This window comes from Chamaea fasciata, unplaced genomic scaffold (genome assembly GCF_029207755.1).
Source record: "Chamaea fasciata isolate MVZ Bird 193981 ecotype frontalis unplaced genomic scaffold, bChaFas1.0.hap1 SCAF_8, whole genome shotgun sequence".
Taxonomy (NCBI): Eukaryota; Metazoa; Chordata; class Aves; order Passeriformes; family Sylviidae; genus Chamaea; species Chamaea fasciata.
The window spans coordinates 14,472,131-14,488,102 of record NW_027094093.1 but is presented as its reverse complement, the minus strand read 5'-3'; the positions used below and the strand labels follow the sequence as shown (position 1 = coordinate 14,488,102).

General features: G+C 38.4%; 1 protein-coding gene across 2 annotated transcripts in view; it reads right to left on the bottom strand.

The window, feature by feature from the left end:
* RAPH1 (Ras association (RalGDS/AF-6) and pleckstrin homology domains 1) overlaps nucleotides 1–15,972 on the bottom strand; it is an 87,212-nt gene that overhangs the window by 42,204 nt on the left and 29,036 nt on the right. For both annotated transcript variants that reach the window (XM_066189753.1, XM_066189755.1), the window contains exons 2-4: nucleotides 11,855–11,974; nucleotides 8,224–8,329; nucleotides 6,898–7,412 (exon numbers count right to left, since the gene is read on the bottom strand). In XM_066189753.1, coding sequence (XP_066045850.1) covers nucleotides 6,898–7,412; nucleotides 8,224–8,329; nucleotides 11,855–11,974 — 741 coding nt within the window. The remainder of the gene's footprint in view (nucleotides 1–6,897; nucleotides 7,413–8,223; nucleotides 8,330–11,854; nucleotides 11,975–15,972) is intronic.

The following is a 15,972-nucleotide window of genomic DNA, read 5'->3' as shown; positions in this document are numbered from 1 at the left end:
CCACAACTGGTGGCTGTGTTCTTAATTTTTGTCATCTGTCCCAAATTTCTTTTTTGGCAACCTGAAATAAGAACAAACAAGTAATCTGTTTTTAACTTCCTACAGATTTAGTATTTCACATCTCCAATTGAATCAAATGTTGCACAGAAAGTAAAAAAAAGTTGTTTTGAGCAGAATGGTGTATCCATAAAGAAACCAGCTGTTTTAAAAGCTTCATAATTAACCATCACTAGTAAAGTGATATCTTTACTGGAAATAGCAACCAATGCATACAACTCTCCTGCAGCACACTTTCAGCAAAGTTTGGTAACACCATTAGGCAAGACTTCTGATTTCTCAACTCAGGTCTAGTGGGTAGATCCAAAAGTATGCTGCCTAGATTTATTTGGCCATTCATTTGTGGTATTTCTTCTCCTGCAGACAAATCTGGTAAGAGAAAAGCTCTGAACAACCATTTTCTTGGCTTGTCTGTATTAACAATACAGTTTTTTCTTCAAGAAACCCTTCCTAAACACAAGTATTTTTCTGAAGTGCTGTGGAACAGGCATAAAAACAAAGATTAATTTTAAAGCGTGCTTATTTACCCAGCATTTGGGATAGCAGAGTGACTCATTCAGTTGCTTGTCTCAGAAGACTCCAACGTCACAGAATGCCCCAAAGAAGAGTGTATTTAGGTAGAGACAACGCCTTTGGTGTTCACACTTACACTAACGAAGTATACCTAACTATAATTTTTGAGTGGACACCAGCCTTGGCAGCCAGTGGAGTCAAACAAGACATACATTACCCTGCCCATTGTCCTGTTCCTTCCAGAGAGGGAACTTTCAAGCTTATTCATCAGTGTGTGGCAAAAAACTACTACGTGTTTTATGGTTTCTGCTACACTTTGATTGGTTATCTCCTATGTGGAAAAGTTACAGGATAAATTTTAAGTGCACAGCTATAAAACAAGCTCAGATACACTGAGTGGAGAATCAAGATTTACCAATGCAAGGATAATGCTTAAATTCTTGTTTCCCCTACATGTATTTTAAATCTATTTACCCCAACCCTTGAAACCTACCATTCCATGCATGTGCAGCAAACAAAATTTCTAGAATGCCTCCTCTGGATCTCCACTGAAAATTTTTTTAAAAAATTAAATTATCCCTTCCCATCATTTGCTTTGCAGATTCCATAAGTATAATGTGAAACAAAGTTTATGTGCCAGTTTGCAGGCATTGGGAAGAGTGCATTAGCCATCCTTGGGTTCTAGTGCATCATATGATGATCTTGCATAGCCAAGCTATGCACTTGATTATTTATTTGAAATACATAAATATTGTTTATATTTTATAAAATCATATGTTTATCTCAGAGAATGCTTTGAAAGCTTCCAAAAATCTGGCAAATGAGGAGTCATTTTACATGTATTTCAAGAACATTTGAAAAACGGATGGCTCACACTTCTTATGCCAACAAAACTGGAAGAAAAAGTAATGTTTCAGGATGACAGATATGCATAATTTGCCCTTAGTGTTGACTTATTAAAGAACACTTTGTGACTAATAATTGGAAAAAAAAAGAAAGAGGAAGAAATGGTCTAATTATGTTACAAATTAAGTCTTTCCATTGACTATTTTCAGCTTAGGAAAAGCGGAACTGGAAATGCTCCAGAATAGACTTTGTGTTCTAAACTAAGGACATAACACAACTGGCAGGAAATTATTTTTTTTAAGTCTTTAGAAGAAACACAAACCAAACCTCTGCCATGTCTTGTTTGTTGCTTATCTGTGACTACTCTCCCAAACTGGAGTCTAACATCCTTCACATCTGCTAACCACACAACACATGGACCATAAGGAAAAGTACTCAAACTTTAAGCTCCCAAAATACAAAAGCCAATAGTGCTCTGCTCCTGCAAGAGCTATAACAGACCACAACTCCTCTTTAAACCACCTACAAATAACAGATGAGATTCAGCAGTCCTACTCTATTTTAAGACACCGCTGCCTAACAAATACCATATATATCATCAGTTTGTCTGCATACATTAACAGTTAGCTGCCTTTTCAAACAATGCAGCATTTAGCAATCCCACATAAAACACGACCCTCAATAATTTTAATTTGGTACCGAAGTTTCTGTGTTATACCACTGCACAGGCAAATGAAATGTTAACATGTCCACATAAGATCTATAGCAAAATTGCTATGAAACACAAACTTTATTATCCTTTATGTCCATTTCAAGTTTTCCATTTTATCCCACAGGATCTTTTAGGCAGCACAGATTTATTTATGTGTGCTGACCTTACATGACAATTGCTACTAACTGTCATGCCTCCAAAGCTCCCTTTTTTACCCTGAAAGAAAACATGCATGTTTATTCTACACCACCTTCTCTGTCAAGTGAAGCAAAAACCATGTGGCTTTATTGCACTGGCACTCTCCTCTTCTCGTGACTTTTACCCCTCATGCATCGAGTATAAATTTACAATGAGTTTATGTAAAAGCTAAAAAATAAAATGCAATTCAATCATGTAGTGTTACCAGCTAAATTTTGCATTATCTTTGTATGTGCAGAATCTCTCAGCTGTGCAAACTGGGTTACAGACATAAAGAGGGAGGGGGGTGATGCTGAACTGTGCCAGACCAGATGGCAGACTTCAAACTTATCTGCAACCTCTTCACTGAGTGTGTGCAGGACAGTTACAAAGACTGTCCTGAATGGAGCCTTTCACCCGCCAGACACAAACAGCCACATAAGCATCAGCAACACAGCTCTCTATTCTCTCCCCTCTGCTTTCTTCTCCTTCTACTATAGCACAGCTCACTGAAAACAGAGACAACTTCTTGCTGACAGAGGGACCAAAGGAAGAAGAAAAAGATAATGTGGGTGGAGGCAACAGGTTAATCATAGAGATAACATTTCCCCTGCCTTCAACTCATGCTATTACTTCACTAATTTGGTCTACATACAACTAAAGCAACCCCCCCATAGAAACAACATTTTAAGGTGCATACCACTCATTACACAACTAAAAGTAGAGAAAATGATATGCAATCTACCAATTTAAGAAAGAACACTGTTCAAGCAAGGATTTGTGAAGGCATTTTGTCAAAGACAAATTTCAATTTAGCAAAAAATTATGGGGCTTATGGAGACAACTTTTTTTTAAATTCAACAATACTTAAGGGAACACTGAAGACAAGAACCTAAGTACAATCAGGAAACACTTAGTACCACTAAGACAAGGTCTCAAAACTACAAAGTGATAGTCTTCGAAAACATCAACATTCACAATGTCTAAAGAGGTGGTAGTAAGAAAGGAAAGGAGGAAAGGAAGAAAATTAAACCATGATGACAACCAATAAACCCACAATTTTAGACAACCAAGGGAACTCCAGTCAAATCCCCTGAAAGTGGCCTAAAGACAAATTCAGAATGAGTACAAGGATGGTCCTGGCCAATATGACCACTGACAGTTACCACCTGTCATCATGCTGATATATCTAAAACCCCAGGAACTGCCTACAGCACAGGCTGCTAGGAGGAAGACAAGACGCTAAGGAACCTGTCCAAATGCTCAGGCAAGAAGTTCTGCATAATCAATTACAACCAATGAGTGAGTTCCCTCTCTCCCCTGAAGTCTCCTGTCCTTGGCTACAACCCTGATAACGTGCACCAGTCCTCTGAGCCTCTGCAGTTCACCTCAATAACACAGAATGAGACCCAGAATAGAAGCACGAAGTTCTGGTGTACTAAGTACCAGTAAAGTGCCAAAGCTGGGACAAGGGAGGAGATGAGTGTAAGGAAGAACTGTGAGGAAGGAAGGATGAGAGGGAAAGGAAAGTCATAGCCTCCCATTTCTAATGGTTGTGGAATTGCAGCCTTCTTCATTAATATTGGTCCCTATGACCAGCCAGACAGTATACGAGATCACACATACCTTCAGTGGGCCAGTGCATGTCTGTTCTTTTACAGAATTTTCCTGCACTTCCAGGTCAGAGAGCTCTTAAATTCAGAGCAGAACTATTTTTTTAAGATAGAGTATTGAAGTTTATAACTGCAAAGCCTAATTTCCTTTCTCAGACAAGCATTTCCTTCCATCAAAACTGTCTTCCATTTTACTCAGGAAGAGCATAACATGAAGTTGCAGCAGAAAAGATGACTTTTTAAAGTACCTACACTGACTGGAGAAGACAGAAAGTATCGGTCAAAAGGGCAGAGCTGCCAAGACACTGACCTCTTTCAGAAGAGCCACAGCAGTAAAGAAAAATCTTAAAGGTCAGTTCACCTACAGGCAGTCTCAAGGAAGACAGGCAAAAGAGAAGAGCTAACTTGAAGCACTACCTCAGAATAACAAATCTCAAAACAGTTCTGCTGTGACCATGAATAAACAGCCTCTCCCACTTTCTGCATAAAAACCTTTGGGATTTTTCCCTATATGGACATTAGGACTTCTTCAAAGGCTATTTCCTCAGAGGGATGTTTTCTATTAGAAGCAGCACCGAGTCAACTGTGGGTGGGACAGTACAATTCAGCCCTACTGCTAAAAGGTGTTTTGGTTCACAACCTAGCCAAGAGGATTAATAAACCCTTAAACTAGTTTTAGGGCTCTAAATGAATGACATTGGAAATAAGTAGCTTTGTTGGTACCCAATGATTCTCCCAAAGAATCCACTGAAAAGCTGAATTCATTTAAAAAACACCACCACAGAATCCGTCACCAACCCCCCAAAAAAGTGATTTCCCTTTCTCTGTTCACCAGTGATGAGAAAAGAAACTTACTTCACAGTAAGAAGTCCCATCACATTTTAACACTAAATAATACTAACAATTTTAATACTAAATAGTTGAATACCAATTCTGTAAACCTGGGGACAATTTCTCAGAATTGAACACCTTCCTCAGGCTACTGAAATTTAAAAGAATAGACAGAGCCAATGCAAACAGCATGGTTAATGAGTGCAGAGGTTTCTGTTCTCAAGAGGAGAGCAGAATCTGGATCTCAAATTACTGACACTTGCTGGTTACCTCCTTCAAAGGAATCAATCATTCTTATCAACTTATCTGGGCAGAGAAACAATAGCCACATTCTTACATGAGAAGCAATCATTGGGTTGGTACAAAGGCAGCCCTCACATGTCTTTGAGAAAAGCTTTTGGGGATGATTTTGAGCCTTGCAGTCAGTGCCCAAGAGCTCAGAAAGCAACTGAAACAGCAACTGCAACGCTTGCAGCAATATAGATTAGCTCCCTGTGAGGACAAAGCAACTTCTTGACCTCTGTCCCTTGACTCACCAACATCAAGTTAATTAAGGGCAGCAGGTGGTTTGTTGATTACTCATGACACAAAGGATTGAAAAAACCCGGGAGACAAGAAGGGCAACTGTACTGATGCCTCAAGCATGTAACTCCCAAAGGAAAAGAGAGGATCTAGAGGGAGACCTGCAAGATCAACTGCAGAAAACACCTTGCATTAAAAATAAAAAAATGCAACATTCATGCTTTTCTTATGCTATGCAAGCTAGAGCAACTAATTCACAAAAGTCATCTCTTTAGCCTGAGAAGAGACCAAAATGCAAGACTGCCTAACTTTATAAAGACAGACATATAATCATGAGTAACAGCTGGAGATGCAAAAAAACCCCCAAAAAACACCAAAACAAACCACCAACCAAAAATAAGCCTTGTCATACCATAAAAAGAAAATGATTCTCCAACAAACAACAATATAATCAATGCCATAGGCTGGGCTTGAACATGCAAGCCTACAGCAATAATGCAAAGGTTTGCATTTTAACTTTTCAAAGAGCAAAGGGCACATTTCTATCTGTTTTGCTTCACTCAATATAAAATCTCCAATAAAAGTGTACTGAACACAAACTTTTTATACAAAAAGAATGTTGACCTAAACTGTCATTCATTTCTCACCATTTCAAATAAAGATTTAAATCAAAATGTGACTTCAGTGAGCTGATCATAAGACTGACAAGCCTGCATCATTCACTTTACATCAGATGAACTTTTGTTGCAGATGTGTAGAACCATGCTTTCAGTACAGCCCATTCAGATTAGTTTTAATTATTGATTAGAATAAACTCAGCTTGTTCCAGTTTTCTCTCATGAAAGAGAACATGCATATTAGTACAACTGACATTTTAACAGGTCAGATTTCTGTTTCAGAGAGTATTTCTACAAGAGAACTTCTAAGTTTAAGTTCTTAAAAGTCATTGAAACATTTTTCACATTTTCTCTCACAAGTTACCAGCACTTGCAATGTTCACTGAACTGGCTGTTCTTACTGAATTTTCCTCTCCGATTAATCAATATCAAAGCATCAAAATCCCAAATGAATATGTGCTAATGTTGTATTGTAGCCCAGTTATTTTTCTATGTTGTGTATTGCTTCAAAGAGCTCCTCCTATCACATATTAAACAAGAATATTAAGTAGCAGCAAATTAATGGTATAGTATAGCTCCAGACAGACACCCACAGATTGCTCCACGTGTTTCAGGTATTAACTGTACTGTAACAGGAATGGAGTTTTGTCAATTGTGCTTTCTTTTTTCCACAGCTGTGCACTCCTCAGATTTAAATTAAAGGCAATATGTGATATTTACTTAGAATAAAAATATTAACTATAAAAACATTAAAATGCATGATTGGCTTGAGAGGAGGAAGAGATGGGGAAAGCTCTTAAAAAAACCAAAATACATTTTGGAAAGAAGGTTCCTTGCAGACAGAACCAAAAACAGAGAAAATAAGTAGCTCCAACGTGCAGTTCCTGTAAAAGCAAATCTTCAATCAACCCCACTGTACTGCAGATGTTTAGCTACAAGTGTCAGCACAGGGAATGAGGTGTAAGTTTAAGAGAAAACAAACAAAAATCTTGAATTAGTGACACCCTACCTCAGTGATTGGTTGCGCTTGTGATGTCAAGTCCAACTCCTGAGGTCTCGTGACCTTATCGATATCCAAGGAGTCCATGCTGGAAGCTGCCGAGGTCACGCTGGAACGGGAGGAGTTACTGATGGAGCGCACCTCAGCATCGCTCACTGTGCCAGCAGACGCTGTCCTCCTGTGCTGGGCAGTAACCACTGGCTTGGTGTCTTCTGCAACAGACTGCTGGGCTGCCTCATCCATGCTCAAAGAGGCCTTCTCTAGCTGTGCAGTGATGTCATCCAGAGACACGTTGGCATGTGGCGGTTTAGCCACCTTAGCGGAGGAGGACAATCCTTTCACGCTGCTCTGCTTAGTGGAAAGTCGACTAGCAGGTGGTTTCAGAGTTTTGGGCTCTGTGGCAAGGCGTTTCACTGCAGCATTGTTTGCTGAATGAGAGCCGATGCTGCTGAGCTCCTGCTCTATGGAACAGAGATCAGCCATCAGGGCATCCAGATCCACAGTCTCGCCCTGATTCAGGGCTTCTGCAAAGAACAAGAGCAGTCAGAACGTGCGGAGTTATTTCATTTGCAATGCCTCACTTTGTGTTATCAGATCTAATGGTTAAGAGAGCAAAGGAAGCAGTGTTTTCTTTTCCCATCTGTATTGCAAAATACCAGTGCACTCCTCAAATGAAATTCATTTGCACTACTATCCTTGACCAGTGTAACTTTCACACTGTTTAGGTTAAACTCATGTGTAAGCCAAAGAAGTCTATGAAAGTTCAGATTACATCTGAAAAGTTTAAACTGCTTTCCTGTGAACAGATGTAAAAATGCATTTGCATAATATCACGCCTCACTTTTTCAAAAAGTGTAGATGCTTTGCTAAGCCTTTTCTGCTAAAGTAATGCAACTGCTTTAAAAAAACAAAACCAAACCAAGAATACTATATATACTACTCAAACCTTTAAATTAAGGTTTCATTCTGTTTATCCTGAAAGCATTCTGTAGCTATATTCCTGCATCCTGTTCCGCAAAAGAAGATGTTCTTTCTTCCTGGTTAACAGATACACTGTAATTCATTCTTTCATGAGACCAGATCCCAGAACAAGCTTTTTTTATACAAATACTACACCACAGTTCTCAGATACTAGGTGTTGTAAAAGATGCTGCTTTAAGAGACTCAAATACTTAAAAAAAAAGGACACCAGAAACCAGAAAGCAATGCCTTCAGCAAATACATTCTCACCTCAGCTATAAGTGTACTCAAATGTTCTTATATTTTACAACATTTTAATTTATAGTTAGATTTAGTATTTTTCTTAAACTCTACATGATAAATAATTCAACAAACCATTCAAATTGTACATGGAGAAGCGATATGAGAAGTTGGCAAGATTGGTTTCCTGGCGGAGAGGTGACCTCTTCACTGGTGCCACAGGCTTGTCTGCATCCAAACTCTGAAAAAATTCAAAAAAAGGGCAAAATAAAATTTGACAAGGAATTGGACAGGCAAATATTTAAGCTGAATGAGAATTAATTTTCTCTAAAAATTTTTTTCAAAAGTTACTGGTATATATAAAAGCATCCCGGCTTTTCAGGCTTTAGACTGAAAACAAACATTGTCATACCACAGAGATTTAACTTCAGATATGCAGTGAAGAAAAGTTGTTAAACACATTCTGCTTTTTTTCAGAATCAAAAGGAGAGAAGAATTTTCTAAATCCTTTTCTGAGTGGTGTTAGACACTAGCTAATTTTGAAACAGACAGCTGACTTACCTGTAGGAAACTGCAGGTAACTGCACAACAGTTCTCTGCAGGAAGCTGCACAACATTCAAACTGGGATAAGAGTCTAAGATATGGTCTAAGAGATCCCCCATTAATTACCTTATGATCATAATCATGGCATAAGTCCTTAAAAACATTCAATGAAGAATCCTATTTTATTAACAGGGATTTAAATTCACTAAATTCAGATTTTTTTTTTCAATAGTCTTTCTTGTGAATAAGATTAAGTTATGAAAACCAACCAGAGCCAGTTCATGTAGGACACATCTTTTAGGAAAACTAGCATAGGTCCAAAAAAGAAACTCTTTCTAACCAATACACTGAGTTGTTATGCTATGATGGCCAATATGGGTGTAGTACTATAATAAAATACCAGGATTTCTGCAAGTAGTAAGCAATAGGGCACTGTGATCCAGCTGCTGACCCAAGAAGTACAGGGTCAGGAGCTGCTGGCCCTGGAGTGGAATGTGTTACATGGGGAACCCAGCTCTTGCTGTCACTGAAGCTCAACAGGCCTGCAGAACATCTGAAATTAGGCAACACTTGTACTGATAAAGAGTTCCTGAAGATATGCTTGCCTGAAGGAAAAGCGTCTTCTAGTTCCAACAGAATAAAGTTTCTCACTTAAACTTTTCATGTTCGTTTTCTTCATCTTTACTCAAGCATTTGTTAAATGCATTACTTTTTCCCCCTAATATTTATTCTTCCTGAGATCCCTTCTCTCCTCAGCTTGGCCTGGACTTAAAAAAAAAAAAAAATCCATAACCACAGAGGCATCAGTGAAACTGGAGGCTGAAGAGGCAAGTTAGGCCCTGTTGCTTCAGACTGAACCCACAGACTGCTACAAAAGATTTCCTGTGAAGCAAATATTCTTATATTTGCTTATATAAATATTCTGGTTAAAAGCAGCTCAGTGTGTTTTACTGGCTTTAATAAAGTTATTGCAGATCATTGGACATGAGTTATGCCCTCACTTATTATCTGAGGACATTCTCCATAATACATCAGATTGCTAAACCAGGAGTTTGGAGAACTGCTAAAACTGGAACAGCACCAAAAGCTTAATTCCAAATAATCATGAGAAGCAAGTTTAAATTTTTTTCATTTAACCTGCACCATACAGCAGGAAAATTTAAGCAGAATAAATGTTAAGACACCCTTCATCAACACCAAATATTGCTCAGAGATGCTGCAGATTTTGTGACTTTATAATGCTTTTGTTAGACCAAGAGTTAAAGAGGGAAAGTGAATTGAAATGATTCCCATGGGCATATAAACAATTTCAGAACTTTTAAAAAAGCACTTATGTCTGGGTCTTACTTTAAATCTCCTCAAAATAAACATTTAGGAAATTTTAAAAAAAGTTAAAGATCAAGGATCTCAGCGACAAAAACCTTTCCTCCTAGCGCTCTTGATGTCAAGCTGATAGATAGCAACAAATGCTGAACGTACAGGAAAATGCACTTTGGAACTCATTAACTCTAATCACCTCCCTTTATTGGGACGTCATTGGAACAGCCCCATCAAGATTTGATGATTGTCCAAATAAATGAACTGAGACACAACCAGACTCAGTTAACTTGTTTATACACAACAATATGAGGTCATTCAAAGTTTTGGGGGAAATGTCATTTCTCAATAGTTGCGAAAAATAGACGGGCAACTGTCAGGCTGTGCTGCAGACTGTCCTGAACAGCAATATGAAGGTAAGAAACAGGTAATGTGGGTCCTACCATTCAGTACCTCTTAGCAGGTTTTAAGAAATTTGCATGGACCAACTGAGACATCACCCTGAAGCCTGCACGTCAATAGTGTAGCTATAAGCCCCAATTATCCTTGTATTTCTGGGCTACACATACCTTTAAAAAAATGAGGCAGAGAACAAAGGGTCTAAGACCCACTGAACTGTCATGTCATGATGGCTAATGTGATGGCTATAATAAATACCAGGATGTTTTTAAGTAGCAAGCAGCAGGGCAACTGTGAGGCAGCTGCTGACCCAAGAAGTACATGACAGGGTCAGAAGCCGCTGCCCCTGGAGTGGAACGTGTTACATGGGGAATCTTGCTGCCACTGAAGCTCAACAGGTCTGCAGAACAACTGAAATTAAGCTATTATTAATCAGTCTAACAGCCATTGTGCTCCTCTGTGAATATCCTCACTGAGGGTGATTTACAAAGCTCATGCCTTCAAAATGGTTCACACCATTAAAAACCCTCCATAGTAAGTTAAAAAAAAAGCAAGAATTAGTACACACAGATTCATGTCACCCTCTTCCACTCATCTCAGAAGGCAGGATTCTTTTCTGCCCTGCATGTGTGAGTTCAGGGAAAAAAATCATTTTCCCCTGTAGTGTTATACACTAGAACTTGCTGGCAGAGACAGTAACAGGGATGAGCCTCAATTTGAAATCCTGTTACATGATTAGCTCAATTTTCCTTCAGTCTTCAGGAAGGATGATGAGAAAAACTGCCTCTTCTCTAGCTTAATGAACCTTCAGTTATCATACCTTTGCTTAATTTTACATGACCAACAGGGAGAAGATTAAATATGTTATTCAGGAAGGCCAGTTCACACAGCTGAAATGTCCCCTGCAGGCAGTCACAGAGAAATGGCTGATCACCCCAGGAGTGCAGCACACCATGCAAAATGCAGTATCTGATTGTGAAGCAAAGGAAAAGCACTAGAAAGAAGGAAGGACCACAAAGTGTCCTATCAGCTGCTTCATTGATGCAGGAAGAGTACTCAGGAATAATGGTGAGTCCTTGAGGGTGTTTCAGGGTATCTTATTATGTCATCAGCAGCAACACTCACAGTTTTTTCTTATTGCTATTCAGATACAACAAATAAATGCTGTCACAGCTGGGCAGTGTCAAACCACGTGTTTTGAGACACAGCCTATCTCTCATCAGCTGAAGTCCGTGTTGCTTTACATACGTAAGCACAAAATACCAATTCTATAATTCTTGGAAGGAACTATACCCTTTGAGATCCATCAAACTAGCACGTTGTGCAAAATTAACAACCTCAGGATGGGGAAACAAGGCAATTTATAAACCTTTAAAGATTACCAAACTGGTCACAGGCTATGGTCTGCCTTGCTGCAAGTGGCAATGTCTAGCAGTTGGCATCCAATTGAAAAGTAATATAATACTAAAAAAAATTATTCTGTGAGATGACTGAAACCTCCCTTACCTGTGTGAGTTTGTCCAGTTCACCCAGCCAGGCCCCAAACATCTTGTCGAGATCCTGATCTTCCTTATCACTGTCTTCTTCTGCACCATGGTCAAGCTCTTCATCTGACAATTGTTCCATCTGGGGAAAAAGAAACCAAGTTTGATACTCAAACTTTCTTATCAGTGTCTAAGAAAACTGGTGTCAGCTACTATGTTTCTGAAAGTGTTCCTAATCAAAGCAAATGTCCACCCATAAACTTCATAAAAACTCCTGCTTACTAGTAAAGACTTAGTATGGAAGTTGTAATAGATAATTGCAAAGCCATTTTTGCAGGCCACTTTTGTCAGATTGGTGCAGAAAATGGTGAAGAACGGAGCTCACAATATCTAATATATCATCAGAAATTCATGCTAGTCTTGCATGTGTCTTCATTGCCAGCTATTGTTGGCAAAATCTACTGACATTACATTAGAAAAATCCAACTCTAGTCCAAGGAATTCAGCTGACCACAGTTAAGCAACATTATTCAACTACAGGAAGTGAAGTCTCACTGCACAGTAAATAGATCACTCTACAAATCTGTAAACAGAAATGCTGCTTAAACAGGCCATAGAGAATGTCAGCAATACATCCCCTGAGACTGTTCAAATCTTGGACACTGACCAGAACACTTCACTGATACTGCACAATTTTCATTCAACAAAGGAACTTCTCTCTGGAAGCAAAGAGTCACCATAACATCGCTCAGATCCTCCTTCATTCAACAAATTTGTGACCAAGACAAAGACAATGTTCTCCAAAGTTTATCTGTTATTATTTCGAAGAAAAATAACCTTTTGTTTAAACCTCAATTTCAAACACGTCCTCCAGTCCTTTTCATGGAGCTAAGACACATATGCCCTTCTATGTACACTCATACTGGCAAAGACAGGATCTGCTTCACGAAGAGAATTTACATACTGGGGGGGGCAACAATCTAGGTAATAATTTGGAAGCAATCAGGCAGTACAGAAGGTAAATTTCAGAGATGTGCTACAGAATGTCCAGAGACACATGAGAACAGATTGCCAGCAAGAGCTACACAAAAACCCCTATGGTGCTGATTTAGTCAAGTCATGGGCTACATGGTTACTTGCTACACAGCTTTCAGAAAGCAGCAGTTTACATCTTGTAGATTAAAAATGAACTAAGCGCTAATCTTCAGGAAAAGACAACTCTTTGTCTGAAAGACATCAATGTCCAACATCGCACAGTCAAACTGATAAGGGATGTTATGAAAAATGATTAAGGTGATCTCAGAGAAAAAACTGCTCAATCCATGTTTTATTTTATATGACAGTTTTCATGCAAAAAACCCTCCAATATATTAATAAATGTCCTTATTATTATATATTGCTTTTATTTCATTTTAACTTGATAAAGCAGGTCAGAGGAGACTTTAGAGGTGATCTGTAATTCTGAGGTCAGCAGAAGGCAAAGTCCCCCATGGATGCAAGATATTGCCATCCAATTGCTCTGGGCAAAGCTAATTCAAAGTTACTACCTGAACTTGTACTTTTGTGGGAGACCACAGTGCATGTGCCGGCCTTTAAAGAGGCAATAACATTAGAGCCAACTTGTCATGGCAAACTGCACTGCACAAACACTGAACAGATTAAATTCACCACCTGAATCTCCTTTCTTCCAACACTTGCCTTGAGTGCTGCACTCCAAGGAATGAAAGGAAGCACTTCCTAAAATCTAAGGATGACCATGAAATTAAAACAAAACCAATATGCTTATGTAATATTGCTGCATCCTTCCACCAAGACTGCAGCAGTTTTTATATTCTGTAAGCCAGGCATGCCTTCCCCGGCAAGAGTCTTCTCCATGATGCCTCCTGCAAGTCCTCCCACATACAAAACTAGAGACAGCATGGTAGCAGCAATTTATACTCTGCCTGAACTTCTGCAAAGGAAACCTAAGTTGTATTCTACTTTTATCCCTCTTCAAAGATTTGCCTTACTGCTTCTTAGGCTTTTACATGGACCAGAAATACTGTAAACTCAAGACAGAACACATTATACTTAAGGTGACATGGTCAAGCTGCTGTAGAAATGCTCCCATAACATTTCTCAATGTCTAAATATATTTGAAGAAAAGAAATTTTATTTGAAAGCTAAAGGAAGCTATTAAAAGGGTGCCTTATGAAATATGACTATGAACTAGCAAATCCGATAAATGGAAACTGTGATATAAACCATTCAGAGCACAGTATTTACAAATACTTTACAATGCTGGCCTTTCCCTCTTTGAGCTCTTTTTGACACTCACTCTAGTTAGATGGACTTGTTTTGCAGTGCTTTCATTACATGGCACTGTTCATAACTCACCCTTTCATAAAGAGAAAAAGCTTGCTCTTTTTACTAATATTTCTGAGGATCTAAGCCATGGAAAGCATTCTTAATTTCCCATAAACTGTTCCTTTAGCTATTTTAACTTGGCACCAGAGACATTGCTTTGGTTCCAGTTACTCTGAAGACAGAATTAGCAGCCCAAAGAAAACTTTTACAAGTGAAGTACTGTTGTGTCAGCACGTCTGGCACTGAACCCTGCAGTATTTGCCAGCTCCTAGTAGTCCCCACCCAAGCTTCCCAACGTCAGCTGCATTTCCTATGAGCCTGTCAACATTTACTTGCAAAAGGCACACAGAGGTTAGTGTCTCACTTCAGAAACAGCTAATATTAAGTCACAAGTTCTGCAAAAGGAAATCTTAGTATAAGTTCCACAACTGGATGATATCCCCAAGGACATTAATTAATTAATTCAATAAATGAGGGCAGAGACAAAATGCTCAGAAAGCAGTATATGAACTTCTTGGCATAAGAACTCAAAACATTAACCATTTCAAAAAAGAGTGCACATTCCAATTAAAAACTTCAAATTTTCCTTTTTATAGCCATTTTCTTTCTCACTGTTGTTGATCACAGCAAACATGCAGTGCACTTTAGCACATTATGATCTAAGTGGGAGTTATCACACCTTTCTAAGGATACAACATCTTTCTTTATAACAAGAAATAAAATCAGCATAAGGGGTGAGGGATTGTGTGTGTTTTTTGTAGTTGGGTTGGGGTATTTTTGTTAAAGGAGTCATTTAGAACTGAATTAGATGTAAAAAAGGGAGAAAGGATAATGGTTCTGATGTGATGCCATGAAGTAAGCCACTTATAGTATGCAAAAAGCATCCAGATGCATGAAGCATCCAGTGTACTAATACTAGATTATGAGAAATTATTAGGGCTTTCATTAGAAGTTTCCAGTTGTAACATTCATGAATAACCTACTATTTTAAATTACAGTGTAAAGAAACAAAATGCACCAATACTTTAGGGGAATAAACCAGAAAGATTTACTCTTTCAAGTTGATTTTTATATTCTTAGTATGCCAGGATGAGCAGAAGATATTAAAACACATGAGAAAAGATGGAAAGCCCAAGAGCAATGCTTCAGATATACCATTTCAACACTTTCAAGAAAAGACACCACCACAGAATTCTCAAACTAAAAAACAGCTTTCTTTATATCAACAGATTTGGGACAGAGTTATCAAAAGTGTATCTTAAGTGTCTTGCACTGAGACCCTATCCTGCACACTTGCATGTTGAGACAGTAACTCCTACCTTAAACAAATCAAGTTGATTGAGACAAGCGAATTTTTCATTATATTAACAATATCTCTTTATAAAGAAAACACTCTGCACTGAAAAAAAATGCAGTTGTAAAATAATTAAGTTGCAGATTTTCTCTATACCACAATTCACTGATGATGCAAAGACTAAGAGAAAGAAAAACAGAATTTTGAATTCAACTGGAAACACAAATGTGCATAAAGGGTCAGCAACAAGAATGTGTTTATTCACTCCAACTTCAGAAGGAGTGTAGTAAGAATTTTGAACTAGGGATGCTTAAGTATGTTCAAAACCAACTGACAGCATAAAACCCCCAAATGAAAACATACCATCTTTCAGGCAACTGATGCTTCTACCTCCAACCTTTCTTATTATTTAAATACAAGCTTGCACAAAGTCCTGCTTATTCCTGAAGAAAACGATTTGCCTTCTAAACACAACAACTGAATTTGTTACAAAGCTATTT